Here is a 24,816-nt window from a genome sequence, read left to right as displayed (position 1 = left end):
ATTTTAAAAAAAAGTTCTGTTAAAGAAAAAAAACACACGAGCATATGAACCGACAGCTTTCTGTATAACTGTGATTTGTGGATAGCTAAAAATAATAATTTAACCCTAGAAAACCGCATTTGTTACTTTGTGCCAGCAGTTTTTAGCTGTCGAAACCACTTTGATGACTAACAATGTTAGCTTTATTTTGAAAGAAGAGAATTCACAACGGAAGTCCGTTCACTTACCCAGCTTGACGCCACTGATCCGACATCAGGCTCATATCTATGTGAAGGCATATGTTTGCCGGTGCTGCAGAGTTCCAGTATCTGCATTTAGTTATTTGAATTACAGAAATTTTCAATGTAGAAGATTTCTTTGCGGCTGTGATTTTCCGTCGGTGTGGTGGATATGATACAGCTGGCCTAATTACAAAGGTAATACAAGTGTTGTAAAAGTTAGCTTAAAGACGGCTAAGAGCTAAAACAGTCTGTGATAATGTTGCAAACATATGACTGCTTGGTCACAGCGGCGTTAAATCCTTTGATATATGTGATGGTAGCTTATAACACACCAGGACACAGTCGGTACACAAGGCTGCTCTTATCAGAGCTTTTGAGTGTAATTCTGTTGTATTTCCCAGATTTTCCCCACATTCACAAAGCTATGCTTCCTCTTTGGCCTTATATTGTGACTGAAATATCTGGCAGTTTATAGTCCTCGCTATAAGTAGATGGCCTCTAAAGAGTGACTTTAAAAATGGTCTGTCTTCTTAGCTCTAGATTTCACTTTGAAGTATTTTATCCTTTCGCGTTTTCTGTTTTGTGCCAGGGGGCTGAATCTGCCCATTCCTGTCCTGCCTCGAGCCAAGTGTCAGTATGGATGAAGAATCCCTTGAGACAGCCATTGCCACCTATAGTGCCCAGTTACAGCAGGTGGAGACAGCCCTCTCTGCTGGCCTGGACCCCACCCAACACTCAGACTTGCTCAAACTGAAAGAAGATCTCTGCCAGTTGATAGAGCTTACTGAGGCCAGCCTGGTGTCTGTCAGAAAAAGTAAGCTGCTGGCCAGCCTCGAGGAAAGTAGCAGAGTGCAGGTGAACACCTCAGAGGCAGCAGCTGATACAAACAGTGCAAACGGCACTTTGGATACTGAGTTTGCTGCTTTCTACTCTGAACTTGGGGAGTCTTCGGGTAGTAGCTCGGATTCCAAAGAAAGGATTAAGGAAGGGGAAAGTGGGGTAGTGGATTATGAAGAAGGAGAGGGAGAAGAAGAGGAGGAGGAAGAAGATGATGTACTTAGTGGTACCAAAGTAAGAGCACCATACCGGACAACATGGGGAACACTGGAGTATCATAATGCCATGGTGGTGGGGGCAGAACCGCCAGATGGAGATGAGGCACAAGTGAGAGTGCTCTACGTCTACCCCACCCAGAAGTCTATGAAACCTTGCCCATTCTACCTAGAGGATAAATGCCGCTTTCAGGATAACTGCAGGTATATTCTCACTTTCACTCAGGAAGAAATAAAATACTGAATTTGGAACTTCTGTCAGTTTAATCCCATAAAAATTTATTGTATCATCTACTTGACAGATCTCAGTTCAGTATACACAGATAATTATATGTAGTGTTTTCTTACTATTGAAGGTTTTCTCACGGTGAGGTGGTCTATGTGTCAGAGCTCAGAGAGTTCCTAGACTTCGACCTCAGTAATCTTGAAGAAGGCTCGTCTTGCTTGGCTCGCCATGAGGACGGTATCTGGTACCCAGGCAAAATAAAAGGTACTCTGTTCACAGAGTGGTCATAATGTAAGCTCTGTTTCATAGAAATCACATGTAGGACATTTAACTGTGATTGTGCAATATTAAAATAAAAATACCCAGTACAGTAGTTGGTGAAATAATTCCAAGTTTTCCTCTCATGGTAGAAATTGACAGCGGTTTCTACACTGTGAAACTTGACTCACTGCTGCTTAAAGATGTTGTGGTTGAGGCCGATGGTGTTATCCCACCTTTGAGGGAAGAAGACCCGCTCTCCTCTGACTCTGACTTGGATGACATTGATGATGGAGATACTATGGGATATGCAAAAGGTGTGTTGACATTTTGCCAAAAAAAGAACATGAGCAAAATACAACTTTTTAAGTCTACCTGCCAGTAAAAAGGCAACAGGGTCAGAGCCACTCTGCTGTACAAACACAGTATGTGATGAAACAGTTGTAAATTTCCACAGGCATTTTTTTCAGATTCTGTTCTATTTTTTTTTTTTTTTTTTTTTTTAAAGGTGGCTCCATAGTGTAGTGGTTTACACATTCGCTTAGGAAGCAAAAGGTTGCTGGTTCATTTGTAGCTAGAGACACATCCCCTATGGGGTTGCATCAAGAAGGGCATCTGGTGTAAAACACTCCCAAATCAAACATGGACAGCTGCCCGCTGTGGCGACTCCTTGTGACATGGGAGCAACCGAAAGTAACTTCTGTAAAAAAAAAAAAAAAAAAAAAGAAAGTTCCAGCTCAAACAAATTTGCCAGTACTATTTATTTGTCCCAGGTCAACAGTGGGCCAATAATATATATCGGGAAGTTTCTAATTTGAATATGGCTTCATTTGTTTTCCACTTTCTCACCTTGAAAAAAATAACTGACTGTCTGATCTGATTTTTATTTGTTGTGCTACAGTTTTAGACTCTGCTGTGGAACCCACAGAAACGTCAAGCAGTGCTAGTTTTGGTGGCTGGGAGGCACATACCAGGGGCATTGGATCCAAGCTTATGCTTAAAATGGGCTATGAATATGGAAAAGGTGAGTGCAAACAGTGCACAATGCAGTTAACATTTAGGCTGTGGAGTCACAATGTCCTCTCCTGGTGCACTGTTTTATATATGAGGGTGTGTATGAAGGTTTGAAGACACTAGGGGGCAACAAGGTTCACTTTAAAAATATACAGTGTCAGTTCATAAATGTCATCTAACACAGTGGTCCCCAACCTTTTTTGAGCCGCGGACCGGTTTAGTGTTAGAAAATATTTCCACGGACCGGCTTTTAAGGTGTGGCGAATAAATACGTCAAAATAAATGATACGACCATAACCAAGTGTGATATTTTCTACGTATAATAATAAAAAACGGGAATCCACTTTGTATTCGTATGCAGCTCTATCAGCAGCGTTCTCGTAACATCCCGCCTCAACATGAATAACAGGCTCTCTGCCCACAGCACTCCCTGGTCAGCTGTTAGAGCCATGGTAAAACATGCCTTCAAAATAAGATACACCGCAAAAACAAATACAGTAGAAATCACCTCAGTCGGATTCAAATGGCCCAGTTTGGGGTCTATTATCGAATTTCGCTGCAATGGCTTCTGCTTCATCTATGAATTTGCTTCTGCAAATTTTATAATCTGAAATTTTACTCGTAAGTGCAAGTTTGTAGCTTACACTTGCCACGATTGTCCCCGGTGAAATTAACTGATATAAACACTAAAACAATTTCCAGGCGTTGTTAGTGTGTGTGTAGTTGTGCACGAACGAGCCGATGCATGGAAGTGGGCGGACAGGAGCTGAGGAGTGTTTTAGCGCTAAACTCATCCAGTTTATGCGATCACATTTAACTGGAAATTTATTACAATGGGACCAGATTTTTCATCCGAGGTAGGTGAATATCCGACGGATTTATGTGATGATTTTATTGGAATTAATGTTAGGAAAAATCAGGACCTGCAGATGCCATCCAACTAGAGCGAAAACCCGATTTGTGCGACTTCGACTTAGGTGATTTTTACTGTATAAAGCGCATGAAAAATACAACTCACCATAACACTGAATCAGTGTAAGCCCCCTGAGCTTGTTTCTCTGATACTCATTTTTGCTGGCTTCTGGTTTGACTGGGTTCGGCCGATTTCACATGGAGCGTGGCTGCAGAGCCGCGGTGTCAAGCGCTGGAGAGTCAGTTTGATGGCTGGGTCTACCTCACTGCTATCCCCGGTGTTGATAAATAAAAATGGTAAATGGACTAGTTCTTACATAGCGCTTTTCTACTCTTGTTGAGCACTCAAAAATTTAAAGAAGCGTTATGTAGGTCAACCAACCGATTTCGTTAGACAGGCCTGAAGCTTCTGGGTTTAATTTTAGTGGTGACGTATCATGTGAGCAGAAACGTCTTGACACGTCAAGAGGAAGTCATGAGGGAAGTAACGGAGCGAATCCGCCCATTTTTCAAAATAAAATATAGTTTAGGCGCAGATAATAAGTAAAACGGAAATAATTTAAGTTATTTATTCTTTATGTGCGGCCCGGTACCAAATGTCCCACGGCCCGGTACCGGTCCACGGCCCGGGGGTTGGGGACCTCTGATCTAACAGATACACAAAATTATTTTGTGTGAATTTGTGTACATTTTTGTGCTTTGTCCTCTTTCCTTTTGCACTGCTTTGTTAAGTACATAACTGTATGCTTCTCATGTTTACAATACAAGTATTCATATTAGCTCAAAATGCTTTGTGGTACATTCACACCAAACATACCGGATATACTGAACAAAATTATAAGAACTACTGATGACTAGAAGATTAAGCGCCACAATTACAGTAAAACTACTAAACTAATATTACAGAGACTTAATTTTATGTGGGATCAGAATCTTAGTACACTGATTCAGATTGAATACATAGGTGTTCATAGTTAGTTATTCTAACTGAAAAATTAGCTCTGATTTCCATACAATAAGGTGTTGAAATGGAGAAAAATTAATATTCATGTATACAGATTTAAAAAAAACAAAACACAATGCACTGTATTGTTGCACGCTCATTTTCTTTTTTCTTTTCAGGCTTGGGAAAGCTACAGGAAGGTAGAGTGGAGCCAGTGATGGCAGTGGTCCTGCCCAAAGGTAAGTCTCTGGACCAGTGTGCTGAGCTCACCCAGAGACGCACCCAGAGCAAGGCTGCCAAAGATGGCACACAAACAGGCCGTCCGAAGCGACGAAGAAAACCTCGCGTCGCCACCGGAGGGGGCCGCACCGTTTTTGACTTTCTCAACCACAAGCTTGGAGGCAAGACCGCTCATCCTCCCGAGGGGGGTGCTGTTGCACCTTCAGCAGCAACAGGAGTGGAGGCTTACAGGGGAGGAAAAAGCACCAAGAGGAATCTGAATGTGAGGCTGTTCCAGGCTGCTGAGAGGGTGTCCCAGACTGAGAGGGAGATCCAAAAACTGAGTGAGTCACTCAGCAGGCAGGCAGGCAGGTCAGTACTGGGTTCAATATATAGTCTTCGTTAGCTGTACTTTCTTTTTAGCTGTACTTTCTTTTTTAGCTGTACTTTCTCAGCCAGTTGTTTCCCCATAGAACCTCAGAAGCTGCTGTCACTTCCACAGTGAATACAGACACATTAGAAACCATTGCATTATGCAATAAGGCACACTATTGTGAAATATGAGCTGCTATAATGTTCCCGAGAGTTAAAGTGGTAATTAATGTGAATTTACAAATAAGGACTGTGGGAGTTGTGCAAAAATGTAAATAAGGTGTGAAGCTGTGAGGTTGGACACTTGGTTCTGGGGCCAACTTACTGTAGAAAATGCAGCTAAATCCAGTTTTGACTCATCATCTCTCCACAATTCCTAATCTATCTGTTTTTTTTTCATGTGTGCAAAGGGACCCATCCATACTGAAGCAGTTGGAGGAGAAGCTGTCAGCGGCACGCCGGCTGCTGGCCCAGCAGAAAGCCCAGGAGCTGTCCATCCAGAGAGAACACAGGAAGGCTGATACACACAAGAAGATGACTGAATTCTAAGCTCAGCTCATTGAGCTCAGGATGAAGGGAAGCTCTGCTTGCCTGGAATGAACTTTTGCTCCTTCCCTGTTGTCAGTTTTTTCTGCTACACTGTATTTTTTTTTTTTGTTTCTCACCAGCATCTTTTGATGCAGAATGAATTTGCTGCTCTTCTTTTATTTTTAAGTGCTGGAGGATTATTTTCTCAGAATTGATGTTTCTTTAACGTCCAGCTATAGATGTCTCAATAATGTTCGAAAATGTTTTTCATTTTTTAATGAACGTTTGTTTTTCTAGGTGTATTTTATTTTTCACCCAAACTAAAAAGCTCGTTTGGAGAACCCGTTTTGCACTTTGGTTTGTTTTTATGCACACACTCTTACACACCTGAGCTCCAGTGTAAAGAAAATCGTCCGTTCAACAGAATTTGTAATGTGTTCATTGTTAGACTTTCCTGGCAGAGGTTTCAATCATTCCGGCCAAGAACCGCTCCAGTGGTTGCTGCCGTATACGTGAACTTTCATACTTTTGAAATTACGTCCTCAGGAGCTAGAAGACCTTTGCAGAGTTTTGAAGTTACACCCACACCTCTTATGGCTCATATACAGCATCTTTGAAGTTGCAACTGTAACCTTTCTGTTAAATAATGAATTTGGAGAGCAGCTTGCCTGCTCATAAGACCTGACGCACATTGTCTGTAGGGTTGGGTGGTGGCTGCATGAGGTAAAAGGTTGCAGTCGTGATGGTGGGAAGCTGTAGGTTGGGTCTTCATTTTATGAGCAGCTTCATCATTTTATGATTTAAAACACCTCCATTTTACCTTTTTAAATGGCTAAAGTGAGACAAAATATGTAGAAGTTTAGTGTGAGCTGGAGTCCATGACAGACAGCTAGAGAAACTGGTGACCATCAGCAATGTTGCCCCTGAAGGAAAAGAGATTGTGAAATCCTCCTGCTAAGGCAATAACAGCTGCAATGAGATGCAGTGTAAGCCTGTGCGTGGGGTCTGGCAGAGAGGGGGAAGCCACGCAGGCAGAACTCCTGAACCCTCTTCTCTGTACCCTGAGGGAAGCCCCCGCTCACACTTTGGTCTGTTGAGTGGCAGCACTTTGATGATGACTGCAGGGATGACAATGAATTCGCTGATCATTGGGGGAAGTGGCAAAATGCACCATGTGTGTTGATTTAATAAGATCCCTTGAGGGTCTGTGCTTCACACTTTACCCCATTTGTGAGCCTCAAGTCAGTGCCCAGCTAGAGGCACAGTCACTGTGTGTCCTACTGTAGGTGTGTTGTCTACATTGGTGGGTGTCTGAGTGCACTACGCACTCCTAGAGACACTTGTGTCACGTGGATTCACGCTGGCCTTCATAGGCAAGTTTTCTCTGCTGATCAGTACTCATCAGAGGCTGGATTATGAGTAAGGAGGTATAATGGGTGAAATAATTAGGCGGACACATTCGCAGATATAGTACTTCATTAGATTTCACTGTAAGCTTTTCACCTGAGGGCTCCAAAGCTACAAGAGTCTCAGTCTGAATGTCCCGATTCTGTGCCATACTTTTGCCTAATACTGCTAAGAAAATTGTATGTTTTGATGTGCTATTCATTTTGTTTTAAATCCACAGTTACAAATAATGCCAATATTGCGTATGTGCAGTCCTATACTGTACAGGAAATAAGGACATATGGTACATGCAGGTATCATTCTAGCACGGACAGGTTTATTGGCACGCGTCTTTTAAAATAATAGAATAATAAGATTAAAAAAAAGCCCAATCTTGCAAAAGTGTAGGCTTGTTATTGTCAGATTTCTGCATTATGACCAAGTCTCTTACTGTGGTTGATCTTCAAGCCCCAGAGCTGGGCACCTGTGGTCCCAACTCCAGCTAACCGTTCAACTTAAAGTTTTATTTCTGTCTTCTGTTTTCACCCCTTGCATGCACCAGCGTGTGCTTAACTAGTTTATTCATAGTTCTTCCATCGATACAGGCTGGTTTATTTCATTGACATTCAGGAAATAAAATGTGACTTCTAGTAACAAGTAAATATTCACTCTTTGGATACTGTGACTATAAAAGCCACTGTTTGGCTTTAGGGTTAATGGTAATCTGTCACACAAGTGTCTCACTTTAACTTTTACATGTAAACATGACCTAGAAAACCTGTATTTCATTCATTCAGGTTACTTCAAAAGTAGAGACGTTCCAGCTCAGGTTTACAGTCGTTATAGAAATGGTTTAATGGCTAAGCTTGCCAGTAATGTTCTGATTGCTTCCCTAACAGGCGCAGGCTGTTCTGTGGCCAGTTGGCATTGAATCTTGGATGCAGATGCTGTTCCCTTGTGAAAATGTTGGCTCGGGATACTAATTTTTGGATTGTGAATTTTACTTTAGATGAAAGTGACTTTGTGAAAATCTCTCTTAAGATGCTTTTAATGCTTCCAAAGAAGCATTAAAAACAGAACTACTTAATGCATACTGTTTGTGTACATGCAGTGCACATACATGCGACCTGCACGTATATAGACACATTCACCTTGTAACAGTTTAGATCATGACACACGATGACAAAGTCATTTTTCAAAAATTTCCTTTAAATCACAGGCTCAGAAAGGTTTTCAATATCTCAGAACTTTATAGAAACACATTTGGCAGCATTTACACCTGTGAGTCTTCTTGGTAAATCCCTATAAGCTATGGATGGATGTGAGCACGTTATCCCATTCTCCTGGCACATCCGTTAAAGCTCTTCCAGATGGATGGGAATCATCTCCGAACTGCCATCTGCAGGTGGCATATGGACGTTAAGTCTGGTCTTGGTTGGGCCACTCAAGTCGCAGAATTGTGCTGAATCTACCCTTAGACTTCGGTTCACCGTCATGCTGAAAGGTGAACCGTCATCCCAGGTTCAGGTTGCTGCACTCTGAAGCCAGGACCGCTCTGTATTTTGATGCATTCACCCCACCTTGAATTCTGACCCGTCTCGTTGTCCCGGACACTGAGAGGCACCCTTGTGTTCACTGTAGGGATAGTATTTCACTGTGAAGATGAATCAGGCGATTGGAGGTCCCTGGTCTTTGCCAGACATAAAACTTGAAGTTCTGCTGAGAGAGCTCAATTTTTATTTCAGATTAGAAAACATATTGTAGAATTCTAATAAGATTGAAAGTTAATGTTTGGTATGACACTTCAATAATGTTGAGGTCTGGGGTCTGAGGAGGCCAATCCATGACTGATAGTTTTCCACTGTGTTTTCCTACAGTGTGTTTGGTGTTATCATGTTACCTCAGCCCAGCGCAGCGCTAGGTGATCAGCTGGCTAGAACGCTGAGACTGCGCGCCACGCCAAGATATGCCATGCATATACATTGTACACTGCTCAACAACAACAAAAAAAACACTTTGAAAACACATCAGATCTCAATGGGGAAAAAAAAAACATCATGCTGGATACCTATACTGATATGGACTGGGTAATGTATTATGAATGAAATGATGTCACATCATTTGATGCAAATAAAAATTATCAACCTACAGTGGGCTGAATTCAAAGGCACCCTGAAAATCAAAGTGAAAAAAAAGATGGGGCAGTCTAGTCCATTTTACTGAAATTTCATTTCAGTGACTTAAAATGGTACTCAGTGGTTTGTATGACCTCCATGCTTAACAACGTCAAGGCATGCTCCTAATGAGAAAACGGATGGTGTCCTGAGGGATCTCCTCCCAGATCAACTCCTTTATCCTCAGGAACTGCCTGCATGCTCTCACCATGAGACCAGGCATTGTCATGCACCAGGAGGAACCCAGGACCCACTGCACCAGTGTAAGGTCTGACAATGGGTCCAAGAATTTCATCCCAATACCTGATACAAATAAGATTATAGATCAGTATTAATAAGAAAGCAGCTATCATAAGGTTCATTATGGGCCAAGTAGCTTTTTTGCAGGATTGAACCAACATTATTAAATTAAAACAGCTGTTCGTGTCTGCACATATGCATCTCAGAAGACAATCACTTAATTGAAATTAGCACTGAAGGTCAGTTTTTCATAAAGGTAAATTCAATAACATGACATTTAGTTGAAATTAATAACTTTGTGTACCTGCGTAGCTTTTTGCATTGGTTCCTTGCAAAAGCCGACACAAAGGACCTGTTATGGAGTTCTGCCATTTGCTTTTCTACAAGTATTTAATACTGAAATTATGCATATGAGATCCATGCTGAAAAGGCACGGCTTATCATTTAATGGAAATTAATTTGCGGCTTCATAAAGACCACCCTTATTTCATTTCAGAATTCACCAACAATATACTGTGATATTGTGTATGGCATAAATGGAAATTAATATCCGTTCATATATGAATCTTTGCATACAGACAAAAGACTGACTTAAACTCGTGTTTGTAATAATGCTGCGTTTTTGAAGTTGCACCAAAGCCAGAGTACTCATTTGTATTTCAGGCTGTCATCACCTTTTTTTCCTCCAGAGTTTGAGCTGAAATCTGTGAATAAACAGAGAGCACTGCAGCCACTTCACCTTGTTTAAAAGGGCCGTGTTTCTATATTGTGCTAAATTGCTGTTTTCTCCTGTCTGTGATTTTACATAATGATCAATGGTTAGCCTTCTGCTGAGCTGGTGGAAATGTAATAGTTTGTTTGTTGAGGTCAAAATTGAGGTCGTCACTTCGGGCGTTCAGGTGTAATATTACATGCTTTTAAACCTAATCAGATCTGGAGTTTGATTCACATGGAGCAATAGTGTGCAGATGTATGAGAGCAGGATTGAAGTGGAGTAATTGAGTTCATGTGTTGTATGTTTGTTCTGTTCTTCATGTTTCATCAGTCCTCCTGTTTTGGGGTTTTTGTTTAATTTCTTTCAATTATTTGGGTGAACGGCACAAATTTTGAAATGGAAATTTGAAAAAAAAAGAAGCCTTTCATACGTTCACGTATACCTTATTCAGACTCTGACTTTATTTTATCACACATAAAATTAATAAAAGTAGAAATGTGTTATAACTGTTCATATACGATAAAGAAATCAAAGAAGGCTTTCAAAAACATCTGACACAAGCACAAAACATTTTAAATGACAGGCAAGGGTCAATTTGGCACAAAAGCAAAGAAATCAAACAAAAAACTGCATTAACTTTAATAAACTGAAGAGAAGCATCTGAATGAAGAATGTGTGTATATTCTTTTTTTTTTTGACAAATGTACAGGGATGTGCTTTTGATCACCAGTGAACTTTTTTTGTTTTTAATCTGAAAAAAGATACAGTTCAGCAAAGCTGCTGTTATCATAAACTGTCCAGTCAGCTGTACCCATGACTGTTCTGTTAAGGGCCATAATTATTTAATGATTGCTTTATTCTTGCAAATTTTATAAGTGCCTCTAAATATAGTATCTATTTTAGCTATTGTTTGAGGACAGAGGGACATGTGAGATTCATTTTTGCAATGCATTAAAAAAAAAAACAAACTCCAAAGTGGGTCCTCCTGTGGAAGCAGCAGACGAACAGAACGAAATGCAGTTGAGTGTGAAACCGTCCTCTGCCAACTTATTTTAAAACACTGCAGTACAATTAACCTTTGCGCCGCAGATGAAATCGTTTTTCACAGAATAATGGTGTACTCATTAATGAACTTTAATTATGTTGGTTTTTTAGCCGTTGTAGATTCTGAAAAGATCCATTATGTGACGCGACAAAAGTCGAGTCATCGTGAAAGTGGAGCGAATGTTGGAATGAAACATTGGAACTAATCAGTTGTAAATTCATCTCAAAACCTTTAACCCAAGGTAGAAAAATAATGCTACTTCTCTTTGTACGGTAATAACTTTGCCACATTTATTGTTATCATCCTCGTCAGTATCTGTTCTGCTTTATAAAGCAAAAGAAACAAAATCGATGGAAAGAAGGACTTTAAATACCCTCCCCCTCCTCCACACCCTCCAACCCATCAAAGCGCTGTAGTTGAAAACAGAGAATGACTGAATAAATGCGCTGCCGTTAGAAAATCACAAAGCTGTATGTTTGCTTACTTATGGAGTGATTGTTGTGCAAAGCAGCACATCTGAATGCACCCAGCAAAGAATTCTCACAGTTGAGTTTGACAGAAATGTAACCATTTTATGAATATATATATTTTTTTATATTTGGCCAAAGCACCGCACATTCGTCTGTGCTACTGTCCACTTACTGCAACACTGACATTACTGAAGGAATGTTAAAAGTTAGCTATAAATTAAAATTTATACAGTCTTATGAACAGCTCCCCGTGCCCATAGTCTTGGTCTTTCTGTGGGGTTATCCACAGTTCTACATGACTTACAGTCAATTTTTCACTGTTTTTACAAGTGACAGACTGAGCCGTTCAGCTCAATGTCAGAATGGAGTGGCATGGAAGGATATTTTTGCCGTTGGCCTTTTGCCCTCATAAAGAATTTATATGCCCACTGAAATCGATGATAGATATTTCATCTTGTCTCTTAGCGGGTAACCTTCTGATGACCTGGGCTAAGAGCAAGAAACGTGACAAGTAGTTCTTTTGAAAAATAGAACAAGAAAAGATATGTGATAAACCTTTTTTTTTTTTAAGAGAATAAGAGAGCACATCCTGTGTGTTCTTTTTTCTTGATGCAGAGATTTTAGATCATTCCAGCCAGCCAAGGAGGAAGAAAGAGTCCCACGGATCCCAGGATACACACCAGCACAAACATCCAGAGGAATATCCTGTCAATGACCATGGCCACATACTTCCAGTCCTCCTTCACCTAGCAGAGAGGAGAAACAAGACAGAGGGACTTTTCAAATTTCAATCCACACCACCTTCTGTTTTCTACCAGCTGTCAGTTTTCACCCTTGATTGATTTCTCTCGAATGGCTGATTTTTTCATTATGAGTCTGCTATCTCCTAAATGTCAGTCAATCCTTGCTTGTGTCTCTCCTATGAAAAATTCAAGGTCAAATTGCTGAGGTCCCATTGTTTTAAAGACAGGCTTCCTCTGGTTAGAGCTAGAAAGTGTATTGTGGCATTGACAGTGACTGATGTCAATGAATACAATAGTTTGCTTGTTTTCTTTTATTATTATTATTACATTTCCTCACATATATCCCACAGAAACTTTTTCCCCAAGAAACTTTGCAATTGCCACTTTATCACTGCTATATTTTGAATTATTTGATGCTTAACACTTTTTCAAGCCACATTTCTTTAAACACTGCCAAAATTAAAGACTAGAAATATGACTTGATTTAGGGAACAGTCCTGAAAAATGTCATTTGTCTGATGGTCATTCTTTTCTTGGAAACTTTTAATTGGTCTGCATAGCATTTGCATATGCAACTGTTCACAGTGAGTGTTCTTTTATCATCAGAAAATCCTGATTACTGTTATTACTGACTCACTCACATCACTTTTATCTTGCTTTTTAATAAAGAAACGCAGAGTGACTTGTCATGTGCCTGATACTAGATTTTGATTATGTGTTTATGTGCACATAAGAGCTGCTCTTCCAATTTTGCATCCCTTCTGAGTTTTGCATATGTTCATCCTGAAAAGATGCAGTTGTGACCAAAAACCATGGGAGCAGTATATAAACACATATGCAAAAGCCAGCAGCAAAAGTCCTGAAAAGAAACAAATGTATAGTAATAAAATTCCTACTGAAATTTGCATGGTTTCCAGTGTGCAGAATCAGTAGTTTAAAAATAGCAATATTAGTGTTGGCAGGGCTTATACGGCCCTGTGCTTTTTCTAGTGAATAATATTTTTAAAGCCTCCTTCTAGTACACAGCATAGATAGGAAAAGTACAGTATGTGAACAATGCTGGTTGCCGTGCAGCTCTGCATATATAGTTGATGAAAAGCAAATAAGAGCAACACAAAAGATGCAGCCCACACTGCCTAAAACACACCATTTTTCCAGTCATGCTGCAGCGCACTACAGTTATCCGAGAACTTTAACAATATCACTCAGTGGCTGAGTTCAGCTTAGAAGGAACTCTGACATGCAAAATAACAGGGTTACCTGTTTGTTCAGGGATACTTTTATCTTCTGTTACATGACAAAAAAAGAAAGGGAGGGACACTGCTTGTTGGCAGTGAGTGCAGAGATATAACCATGGGTCTTTCTCTTTTCCCTGTCCTTCCTGCTTTTTGAATAGACGTACATTTTGGCAGGTAAAATCCAGTTGGAACCTGTTCTTTTTATTTGATGTTCCTCTGCTGCCTTTCTTGACTGACAGACAAAAGTTGCCAGGTAGTTTTGTTTTTTTTTAACAAACAAGCTGACATTTAAGGAACCACCACACACACACACACACACACACTGAGGTACCAAGTTTCTCCTGCTGGGTTCAGATACTGACTAATTTATCTAAACAAATTATAACAGATCAAATATTACATTTCATCCTTCCATTTCCGTCAAATGACAGCTCAAAGAAAATAATTTTAAAACCACACAGTTCTGGAAAGAGTAATATTTAAGATTTTCTCTGACCTTATGAATATTTAGAAACACAGTTACCAAGATTTGATTATTTCTGTCAACTCACCGAAAAGTCTGCATCCTCTGCCCTGAGATGATCAGCGATGTACTGAACTCCCTCTATGGCCCGTTTCATAGCTGGAGAAATAGTTGGAATCACAGCATCCTGTTGAGTACTTGCATCTTTTGTGGACTCTGCTTTTAGGGTTTCTGCTAGCTGATCTGTAGGGACTGTTTTTTTCATTGGACCCGTTGATCCAATGACCCCATCATCATGCAGACAGCAGTACTGGACGCTGCTGGAGCGACACAGATGTCTGGCTTTCTGAGGAAGCTGCTTCTGTTGGTCACACATTTGCTCCACACTGTGGGAGCGACCATTCGGGGCCAGTCTACTTGGTTCTTCCTTGGACATGCCGCGAAGTGGGCCCATTGGCAAAGTTGGGGGCAACGACAGTTGGGAAGAAGATGAGGCTGCTGAATTGTGTCTGCGTAGGGGTTGTTTCTCTGAGAGAACTGAATACTGACCAGATGTGGACCGGCAGAAAATGTTGGCCTTCAACGGATGATCTTCCTCATTTTGTTCTCCAAGAGGGGAACAGGGTGGAGAAGGTGAGCAGACAAGGATGCTTGGGCTGTCAGACTGTGTCTTTGGGAGTATATTCTCAGCCTGAGCCATCTGTATCAACCCAGTCTCTAGACCTGTCCAGAAGGCCTGTGAGTTGCCTGTGGCAGATATCGCTGTTGGACGGTGCATCATCTCAATAAGCTTCTTGCAGTGCTGCTTTGCTGTGCCTGGCGGACGCTTCATGAAGAGGACTCTGGGTACCAGGTCCAAAAATACTCTCCTCACCCAATGAGGCATACCATGCGTTTGTGGTGATCGGTGGTGTACATTCAGCACAAAGACAGTAATTATGATGGAGAGTGTGACAAAGACCATGGTGAAGAGCAGGTATTCACCAATCAGGGGAATCACCAGTGATGTAGATGGTATTATCTCTGTGATCAGCAGGAGGAAGACTGTTAAGGACAGTAACACTGAAATGCACAAGGTAATCTTCTCCCCACACTGTGAAGGCAAATAGAACACCAGCACAGTCAAGCAGGAGATAAGCAGACAGGGGATGATGAGGTTTATAGTGTAGAACAATGGGAGCCTCCGAATGATGAAGTAGTAAGTGATGTCTGCATAGATCTCTGTGCAGCACTCGTACTTTTTTGTATTGTACTTGCCCACTGCATTGACAATGACCCACTCCCCGCTTTCCCAGTAGTCCATCTGGTCCACATCACCGGCCATGCTGATCAGATCGATCTTGGCACGGTCATAGGTCCAAGAGCCAAATTTCATCTTGCAGCTTTGCTGGTCAAAAGGGAAAAACGTGACATCTATGCTGCATGAAGACTTGTAAATGGCTGGTGGCATCCACTTTATCTGGCCATCATAGAACAGATGTGCCTTTGTAAAGTGAGTTACCGCAAAGTCGCCATCAGCGCTGTGGATGAACAGGGAAGAAAAAGGGGAAAAAGCTTGAAACATATACATCAAGACTTAGATTACATTTTAGGCTCGTTTTTAATAGTTGAATTTTGAGAGTTCAATTCTGGGTGACTTCTTCAAGCATTACTTTCAAATGTTCAAGGTCAGCCGCATCTCACACATGTCCTCGGTAGATGAAGTCTGTTCAGTTGCCACGGAGATAGCTAAGCTCTAGTCGGAAAACTCATGTGACAACAATTTGACCTGAGATTTTTTTTGTCTAATAGATAGAGAAGAAAATTATGATTATGTTTTTATGTGTAAAGCAAAGTGCTATGAGCGGTTTTTACAGTAAAAACCGACCTGTGCGTTCCATTGGTAGAGACTAATGCTATATTTATTTAATTGATCAACTATTCTGACTCATCTTTGCAAATAAAGAATGAGCATTTGCTCATCTATGTCGAAGATGCTTATGTTTACATGTATGCATCTCCAAATGGGCAAAGATCTCAAAGATTCTCTGTTTCCAGACATCAGCGGCTCTAATTTTCTGCAGGTGAACGAGGTGTTTGTGTGCCAGAGAAAACAAAAGATCATGTTTCTTCTCTCTTTTGTGGTCACTACAGTCCTGCCTTTAAACACCTGACACCATCTATTACTTCCTCCCTCACCATCTGAACCAGCAATCTCAGTTTTACATCTCAGAGTGCAAAGCTCATTCAGAACCATTCAGCTCAAGTCTACAAAGCAAAGAGCCTGAACCAATGTAATCAGAAAACCTCTCTGATCTTTGTTTTCTCTGAATGCACATGTAGCCTATTCACAATGTGGCCCTTTTGCTGTTTTAGTGTTGTTTATAAAAGACTTTGAAATACTATGTATGAAATGCGCTTCACAAATGAGTTTGCCATGTTTTGCCTTACCAGTTGACACAGTTAAGTGACTAAGCCTCAGTCATTCCACCATGAAAACAGCAATCATTGTACAATAACATGGATCTGAATGTTAGGTCTTCAGCAAACTCATGTTAGCTGATTTCCCATTTTTGGAATGAAATTATTCCAGGTTTACCTGAGGTAGTCACATATAATACATTTTATCTGTGGCCCTTTTGCAACACATTTGGTTACATTTCATCATCTAATTCCCAGCCTAATATATTACTTTCCTTCATACTGAGCTATGTTTGTAACCACATCCATTAGGACTGACCTTGATCACATTTATTTCAGCTAAATTACTTTATGACATTGGCACAGGACAAGATGTTTGGCACAGCAGCAGAATCTTCATGTTTTTCCTCCAGTCATGCCATCTGTTGGAATTGAATCATCAGAATCTGAACATTACTTGCCATATGATCATTTTTACCTTGAAATGGTGACATTTAAAAGCCCAGGAAGCACATTGTGTGACTGAAAATTTCATATAGCAAAAAAATAAATAAAATGTATCGACACAGATCCTCACTTGTTGTAGAGGACAATGTCAGGTCTCCAGATAATCTCTGAGGGGATACGTATGGAGGTGACATTTTCGTAATCCTCTGGGTTCCAGCGGAGTTTGTAATCGTTCCATTCCTGCAGCAAAACATTAATCATATTTATGCACTGAGCATCATATTGGACTGTATTTCACATGCGTTTTCTCTCTCATCATTTCTTACTTGCTTGACCCAGACATTTGTAGTCATCATCTGGTTCTTCTCATCCTTTTTATGAAAAGAGCAAAGAAAATTACTGGGACAATTAATTGTATGCCAATCTTCACTCTATCACCACTGAGATAGAATTTTTTTTCCAAATCTCCACACACACACACACACACACACACACACACACACACACACACATGAATCACGTCTAGAACAAATCAACCAAAAAAAAAAAACCCTCTCACTTCTTTGCTGGCAAGCTGCTTTCTCCAGCTCTTTCCCAGGAACATCTAAGACACAGCAGTCATTGAATACGCTGTGCAGGAGAAGACAACTTCACCTAAAGTTGACTCCCACTGCCAGGCAGGTGGAGAAAGTACTGTCAACTAATTGTGTGTCAGAAACCTGGAAAGCCATCCCTGCTGCACAATCTTGCACCAGGAAACTTTTAAATGGCTCTGCACTGGTGTTTATATAACCGTTTTTTACCTTAGTCAACAGAATCCCAGCGACATTTGTGTAAAATGCATATTAAAACTTGCATTTAAAACCACAGGATGTCTGGGATGCAAAGATACCATAGCGACAAGGGAGGATAACGATGCTATTTTTGTCTATAGCAGCTGTGTCTGGATTGCTGTTCGGGAGACAGCTTTGAATATTGACTGTCTGTGTTAGCATACTTGACAAGTGAATTTAATTTGGAAAAATAATGCATTGTCTTCTGTCGGTGTGGCTTCATTTCCGCTGATTTATCTGTCCTGCATGGTGTATCTTTCAGCTAGTTATTATCAATATACAGTACATAAGACCGAATCGCCTCTTAACAGAACATTCAATATAATGAAAGAAATTTTGTCTCATGTACTGTACTGCATACCCATTCAACAAGCCAAGATGTTTGTAACTGCAAGGATAGCTTTACTGTTAAGAACTTGTTTAAGTCAAATCAGCTTTATTGATATGTGCATGTACATAATGTCTAAACAAACTATAAGGGTGCCATTTTGTCCCCCACTATTTCTTTTGTCTTCAAGGAAGAAGGCACAGATCATGTGATTTACAAAGAACAAAAAAACCCCAAATAATGCTAGCTGGGCTTAAACATCCAATGGTGGTTATGAATGAAACTTAAGAAAGACGTCAGCTTTTACTCACCACATCAATTAGCTGAGCAATAGATAGTCCGAAGTGGACTAGTACTGTGTCTGTAGTGTTTCTCACAGGCCGGGAGAGCTTATTGTAATTTGCAAACAGATTCTGGAGCAGCCTCTCTTCAGCATGGCACGAGGTTCCAAGTTCGAAGCAAACTGAGGGCAGAGATGAGAAGACATTAAAAACATCATTTAAATTTAAAAGAGGGAACAAGTTTACACTAATTGGATAATTTGTGTGCAGTCCCATTATGTAATTTTAAACTAGATTAATTGGTCTTTGCTTAGAACTGCAATTGCAATGCATAGGATGTTCTTTTCTATGCTTCCATGCTATTTGCACCCGTTGAGTTTGTGTAGTCTTCTCTACTGACCGTATGCACACCCTCATAATGGTTTTGTTAACCATTGTATCTATTTTTTGTGCACTTATTCATGAAATACAGCCCAGGATTTTACATGAATAATATTAATGGTGAAAATATTTGCTTCCATTCACAATACATTCATCTATAATGGATTCAGCTGATGCAAGGATACCAAAGAATACAGTTGTGTAATCTAAAAGTAGGGTGACCTCTATTATACAGGTGGTCTATGGTTACATGAGATGGGATCTGAGAGACGGGACAAATAAGCGATGGAGGGTTTGGAGTGGAGGGGAGGGGAGGGGAGGGGGCAGCAAAGGAATAAGAGGAAGGAACAGACGTGCTGATGGAGCGATCTGTCCAGACATTTCCCTCACCACCCTCCTCCATCCACCCTCACTCTCTCCCTCTCTTCCTTTTCAACAGCCATTCTGATGAAGCAACTCAATCACATCCCTCTGCACTGAGAAGCACCCAGCGAGGTCTGGGAACACTTAAAGAGAAAGGGATCATCCTGAGGCCTTGACACAACAGCATCCTTTGCATTGTGGTCCTTTTTTCCCCATATTCAACTTGGGCATTTTCCATTCTAAACCTTGTGCAGCTGTGCAGGTTAATTCATTGTCATAGCAATTTCTCAAAGGCAGTGATTTATTTTACTGGCCTCAGTGATATTTTTACATGCCTGGCAGTGCTGCATATTTCAATGTCTTTCTTTCTCTGTGGCGCTTATACTGTACAATACATTGTTCTGTATATTAACTGGGAGCTCCAGGGTGTTTTTTTTTTCTTTTTAATTACTTTTTAAAAAGATTTAAGTCATGTGATTCAACAAGAAGGAAAGCATTGGAGGTTTTTTCTATTTTGCGTTGTCAAATATCCCTTCAAAAAAAAAAAAAAAAAGATCCAAAAGAGGGCTTTTTCAAAAATATATTAGTGTTGTTTCTGGACACAGTTTTTCCAACACACCCTTGTTTGGCTGGGGCCCCTTTCCTTTGGAACACTTTCCATAGGTTTGCATCAGTGACTGCCACTTTTCTGAGGATATATTTTCCCAAACCCCTGACTTGTATCCTTAAAATAGCGATACAGGTGTCGTTGTCATGCTGCTGGCCTCCCTCTTGGGTCCTCCTACCCACTCAATCAAAGCTGATGGGCTGTCTTTCAGTTGCCTGAAAACTGGCATCCACTATTTTTAAAAGCTTGGGATCAATATCTTATTAAATGGATATAGTTTCCTTTTTTTTTCTGCCATGTCTTGTCTTCCTGTATTCACCTGAGTTTGTCTGACATTTCCAGGCACCCAACAACCTTGAAATGTTCAGATGAGAGAGACTGTCAAAGGTGTCGTTGTTTTATCACATCAAATCAGAGCATTATCTGTTGAGTGCAGCCAATATTAAAGAAAACAGGGTGCTCAGGTACATTTCTAAAGCAGCCTTGGAACTGATGGGTTTATATGGGAGAGCTCACGGGGCGTTGTGACTTTGGCAAAATGCAACTCAGAGCAGGAATCGTTGCAGCAACAACTGTTAGATGAGTTTACTTCTGTATGATGTGACCTCCAAGACATTCACTCTTCATCATTACATTTTTCAAATATTATTGATCTACCAGCATACAGAGCATGTACTCATGCAGACAAAAATCAAGCAATCTGAATCATGTGAAAGTTCACATTCAGTGGGATTTCTACTGACAGTCTTCACAGTTTGATTTTCAGTTTTCTAAAGCACAAGAAATGCCTGGTTAGTTATTTAGATGTGTCAGAGTTACGGGGTCCAAATCTGTCCTCATTTGATCAATGCCCTCTCATAGGACAGTATTGCATCAGTAGCAAATACTTATTCAAGTGAATGCTGCACTTGAACCAGGCAGATGAAGCTTGTTACCAGGCTACAAAGCTTGCATAGCAACACAGGCGGTTTCTACCCTTCAACAGAAAACTACAGAAAACAAGTTTCTGTGTCCCAAAGGTTGTGTGTTTTCATGGTTGTATTATTCATCTTGTCAAATTAGCCCTCAGCAAAAATCATTGCCTGTCTAATAAATAATGAGACTGGGCTGGACTGAATAAAGATGACTGGGGTAAGGAGAATAGCTTCGGTTATGTTATAGAAAAAGCAAAGCCATCTGATGCCTTTCAGTCTTTTCTTGGACTGCCCTGTTATTTAGGGGCAAACCTATTAAAATGGTGCAAATACAGGCAGTGCTTTTGAGTAAAGTGGTTAAACAGTCGTGCGTAAGTGAACTGAGTCCAAGTGCAACTTTGTTGAAGGTAATAACTTGAACACCATGATATTTTAAAGAGAAAAAAAGGAATGGAAAAAAAATCTAATTTGAGATGAGTAGAAGTTAAAACCTTAAGCCTCCTTTTCAATATACACTTCTACCTTAAGAAAACATGAAAAAACATCCCTCCCACCTTTTCTCAACACATAATGTGAGCGATGATACAGCTTTAATGACACCAAGAAGAATTATTTACCTTGTGGAGGAAGAATGAAGAAAAGTAAGCTCAAACATTTGTAGAAATCCATAGCGATCTAGTGGTATCCAACTCTGTGAGTGAACTCCCTCCAACTTCTGCTGATTTCAGTCCCTGTGGTCAGTCATCCCAGAAGTGATCAAGCCTGGAAAGTCTGACCTGTGACAGCAGGTCTTCATGAGGTTCAGATCAGGCTGAACACCTTGAGGGAGAGGTCGTGTAAGTCTGTGTCAGCGAAGGGTCCAACGGTCCTCCTGAGTCCATCTCTCCATCTTTTCAGATTCTCTTCTGTCCAGTCACAGCAGTGTGAAGGACTCACAAACACACAGTGTAGTTTTTCTGATCCAACACTTCAAAGTCCCTCCTCCTTCCACTGGAATCCTTCATCCAAGTGTGGCTGGCTTATCCCTCTCTTCTCCACCCTCCCTGTCAACATTACTCCCTCCCTCGCCTCTCATCTCTCGCCTCCTCACCTCATCTCCGCTCTCTTTCTCCCTCTCTCATACACCTCATTTCTCTCTTTGTATTCTATCTTCCCCTCCTACTTACATATTTTTCTTTTCTCCCTGTTCTAGTTTTCTGTCTCTTCTTTACTTTTTTCATTGAAAAGGAACTTTTTGTCAGTGTGTGTGTGTGTGTGGTGTGTGTGTGTGTGTGTGTGTGTGTGTGTGTGTGTGTGTGTGTGTGTGTGTGTGTGTGTGTGTGTGTGAGTGTGAGGGAGAGAGAGAGGAAGAGAAGGAGTATGGGGTGGTATGGGTAGGAGGATGGGGTAGAGGATGTTGACTTTTTCGATTACCAGTACATACAGCAGCAGTGCTGAATGGTTTTGTAGAGCAGTTATTTGTATGTGAGCTGTGTTACAGTTTATGTGTTGCTACCTGTCAAAGTCCAGTGTTAAAAAGTGCCAGTGAGTCATACTGTGGTACCTTTGGATACTCTTCAGTCTCCCCTTTGCACTGTTCCCAGGAGCACATGAGCCCCACCCAACCTTTTTTTTTCTCCCCCTCTCCTTCCTCTTTTAAACACCCCTGACCCTCACCTGCAGTCAAATTTCACATAATGTCTCACACATAGAGAAAGAGTTCTCTCCCTCTTCAGCATCTCTGTATTCCCTCCCAGTCGCCTTTACGTTTTTATACGTCAGCAGAGCTCAGTGCCAAGGCCAGCTATCTATTCAGACGCTCACATTTGCTAGAGGTGTATTTCCTGTTGTTATAGATCTTTTCATTTTCCCCCAGCAGTGCCAAAATGTCACCAAAGAAAGAGTATAATAACTAGAGACACTTAAAAAAAAAAAATACCTTAAAAAACTTAAGAGTCATCCTTACATAAGGGTGGATAAAGCAGAAGCTGGCTTTTGACTTCTGACAGTTCTTCCTGAGCGTGTTATATGATAGAGTAAAAGAAAAGCGGTCCAAACAAGGATATATTTTGCCTGTTTTAGTTGTCTTTGTCAGATATGCTTCTTTTCAGTACACGATGAGCCCACAGAGAAGAGCCTCTGCAATGCACGCATTGATTTTTTCTGATCAAAGATGAGGTTCTCTTGATCCGGTGATGACTAACTGTGACGTGACAGATGAAGAGATTCCTCTCACCGGTTTGCCACCACAAGCACAGATGTACATTCTTGCCATCAGAGATTTGATTGCTGATTATTTATTTGGACTGTTGACAGGCATCCAGGAGGAATTTCTTAAGTGGGACAATGCAGCAGTAGCAGGGAGAGTACTGGCAGAGGAAATTTCACTTACAGTAAAAGGGCAGGGGGCACAAACAGGCCCATTACAGCCTGGTGGCTGCCATGTATTAGTTTATCTCACACCCACACACAGACACATAGTCTCCCTCTCTGGCCATCTCAAATGATGAAAAGAACCATCTGTGCTTCCTGCTTTGCGAATGGTTAAAGAGGAAAAAGGTATGGTCACCCCTTCAGCAGCCTCCTTAATAATTCATCTTGGCCTGATATTGCAACACTTTTGCTGATCCCCAAACAGACACTTTGACCTCTGCTTCTGATGGTCACAACCTAAGCACACGTGCTGACCTAGTGGCTGCCTTAAAGTAAGTGGCTGTATCTTAAATGCAGTGGGACTATAGCTGCAGAGGGTAATCCAAATTCTAATCCAGTCACTTAATATATTTCCTCAGCGGAACAATCTGGCATTTGATAAAACCTAAAACTCAACTAGCTGGTTTATATACTGTATGTCCAACACATGTCAGGGTGGGACTCTGGGTATTGTAGTGTCAATCTTCCAGACAAGCTATACACTTTGTCCAGACTTTTCCTCTGGTGACACGAGTTTGACATTTGTGGTTTAAAGCGATGTGTCTTGATAACCATTAAATGGGCTGCCATGCAATTTGGTGCAGTCAATAATTTTCCCTCTCATAATGAAGAGGATCACTTTGGTGATGCCTTGACTTTTCATCTAGCACAATTAGCAGATCAACATTTCAATTTGTCCAGTCTGAGATTTACTAACAGGTATGTGCAAAACTAATAACAGTTCTGGAGCCTCAGCTGTATTTTGTGTTAGATGCAAATGAGGTTAATTTAGCGTGCTACCATGCTAAATTACAAGGCTGAACTTCATACCCGCTGACAGAGAAGGGTACTGTACCTCAACACAGCTTCACAGACACTTCTAGCATGGTTGTTTGGATCCTTGCCAAGCTCTCCAGCACTACCAAGAAAATAAATAATTCAGCTACTTGGTGAAGAGAACATAATGAAATTTGCATAATTTAAGCGCAAATCAAGATTTGGTGCTTGAGTGATACGACTTGAAATGCGATCTGTTTGCTTACTGATACTGATTCAAGTTATAATGTTTCATCAGCATCACTCATAGTGTGAAAATGAAGTTTGGCTAACTGAGATGTGGTTAATAAGCACTGTCTGCCATCCAGCATACAGGTTATTCAGTGATGACAATGGTAGCTGATTCTGTACTCACATAATTTTTCCCCAACAAATGAATTACATTGCGTTCACTAAGATTTCACCAAGGAACAGTAATCTTTATAAGTGGAACCCTTATGTTGGCTCTGAAGGCTCACCAGCACACATGAGCTATTATTTGATTTTCACAAATGAGACCTGATGGAGACAATGTGCAATGAAAGAAAGATCTCAGTGCTAATTTCCACATGCAACCAAGCCAAAACATTTTAATAGGTACTGGACTTGGAATAAAAGTAATGTGTTTTCAGTGACCTGTTTTCAGTTTTTGATCTGGGAATCTCCTTCTACCCCAGGAGTATCAGACTCATTTAAGTTCATGGGCCACATACCGCTTAATTGATCTCAAGTTGGCTGAACCATTAAAACTAAGTCATAATAAACTACATGAAAGCGAGGCCCCTCTAAATTGCTCATTTCTTGGAGCGTAAAGAACTACAAGTACATTCAAAACA

General features: G+C 40.8%; 2 protein-coding genes across 2 annotated transcripts; one reads left to right on the top strand and one right to left on the bottom strand.

Annotated features, from left to right (window-relative positions):
- The first annotated feature begins 244 nt into the window (after positions 1 to 244).
- Positions 245 to 6,123, top strand: zgpat (zinc finger, CCCH-type with G patch domain). Its single transcript, XM_030734028.1, has 7 exons — positions 245 to 416; positions 811 to 1,477; positions 1,630 to 1,763; positions 1,910 to 2,074; positions 2,659 to 2,781; positions 4,806 to 5,217; positions 5,628 to 6,123. The coding sequence occupies exons 2-7, from the start codon at positions 858 to 860 to the stop codon at positions 5,764 to 5,766; spliced, it is 1,593 nt and encodes a 530-aa protein (XP_030589888.1). The 5' UTR covers positions 245 to 416; positions 811 to 857; the 3' UTR covers positions 5,767 to 6,123.
- A 6,272-nt stretch (positions 6,124 to 12,395) lies between these two features.
- On the bottom strand, positions 12,396 to 21,507 carry chrna4b (cholinergic receptor, nicotinic, alpha 4b). The gene is made up of 6 exons (XM_030733221.1): positions 21,391 to 21,507; positions 18,539 to 18,690; positions 17,393 to 17,437; positions 17,197 to 17,306; positions 14,308 to 15,739; positions 12,396 to 12,521 (listed from the first exon to the last, which is right to left on the bottom strand). The coding sequence occupies exons 1-6, from the start codon at positions 21,440 to 21,442 to the stop codon at positions 12,396 to 12,398; spliced, it is 1,917 nt and encodes a 638-aa protein (XP_030589081.1). The 5' UTR covers positions 21,443 to 21,507.
- Positions 21,508 to 24,816: the final 3,309 nt, after the last annotated feature.

This window comes from Archocentrus centrarchus, chromosome 7, assembly GCF_007364275.1.
Source record: "Archocentrus centrarchus isolate MPI-CPG fArcCen1 chromosome 7, fArcCen1, whole genome shotgun sequence".
NCBI lineage: Eukaryota > Metazoa > Chordata > Actinopteri > Cichliformes > Cichlidae > Archocentrus > Archocentrus centrarchus.
Note: the sequence above shows the minus strand (reverse complement) of the source record. Positions and strands in the feature narration are given on the sequence as shown.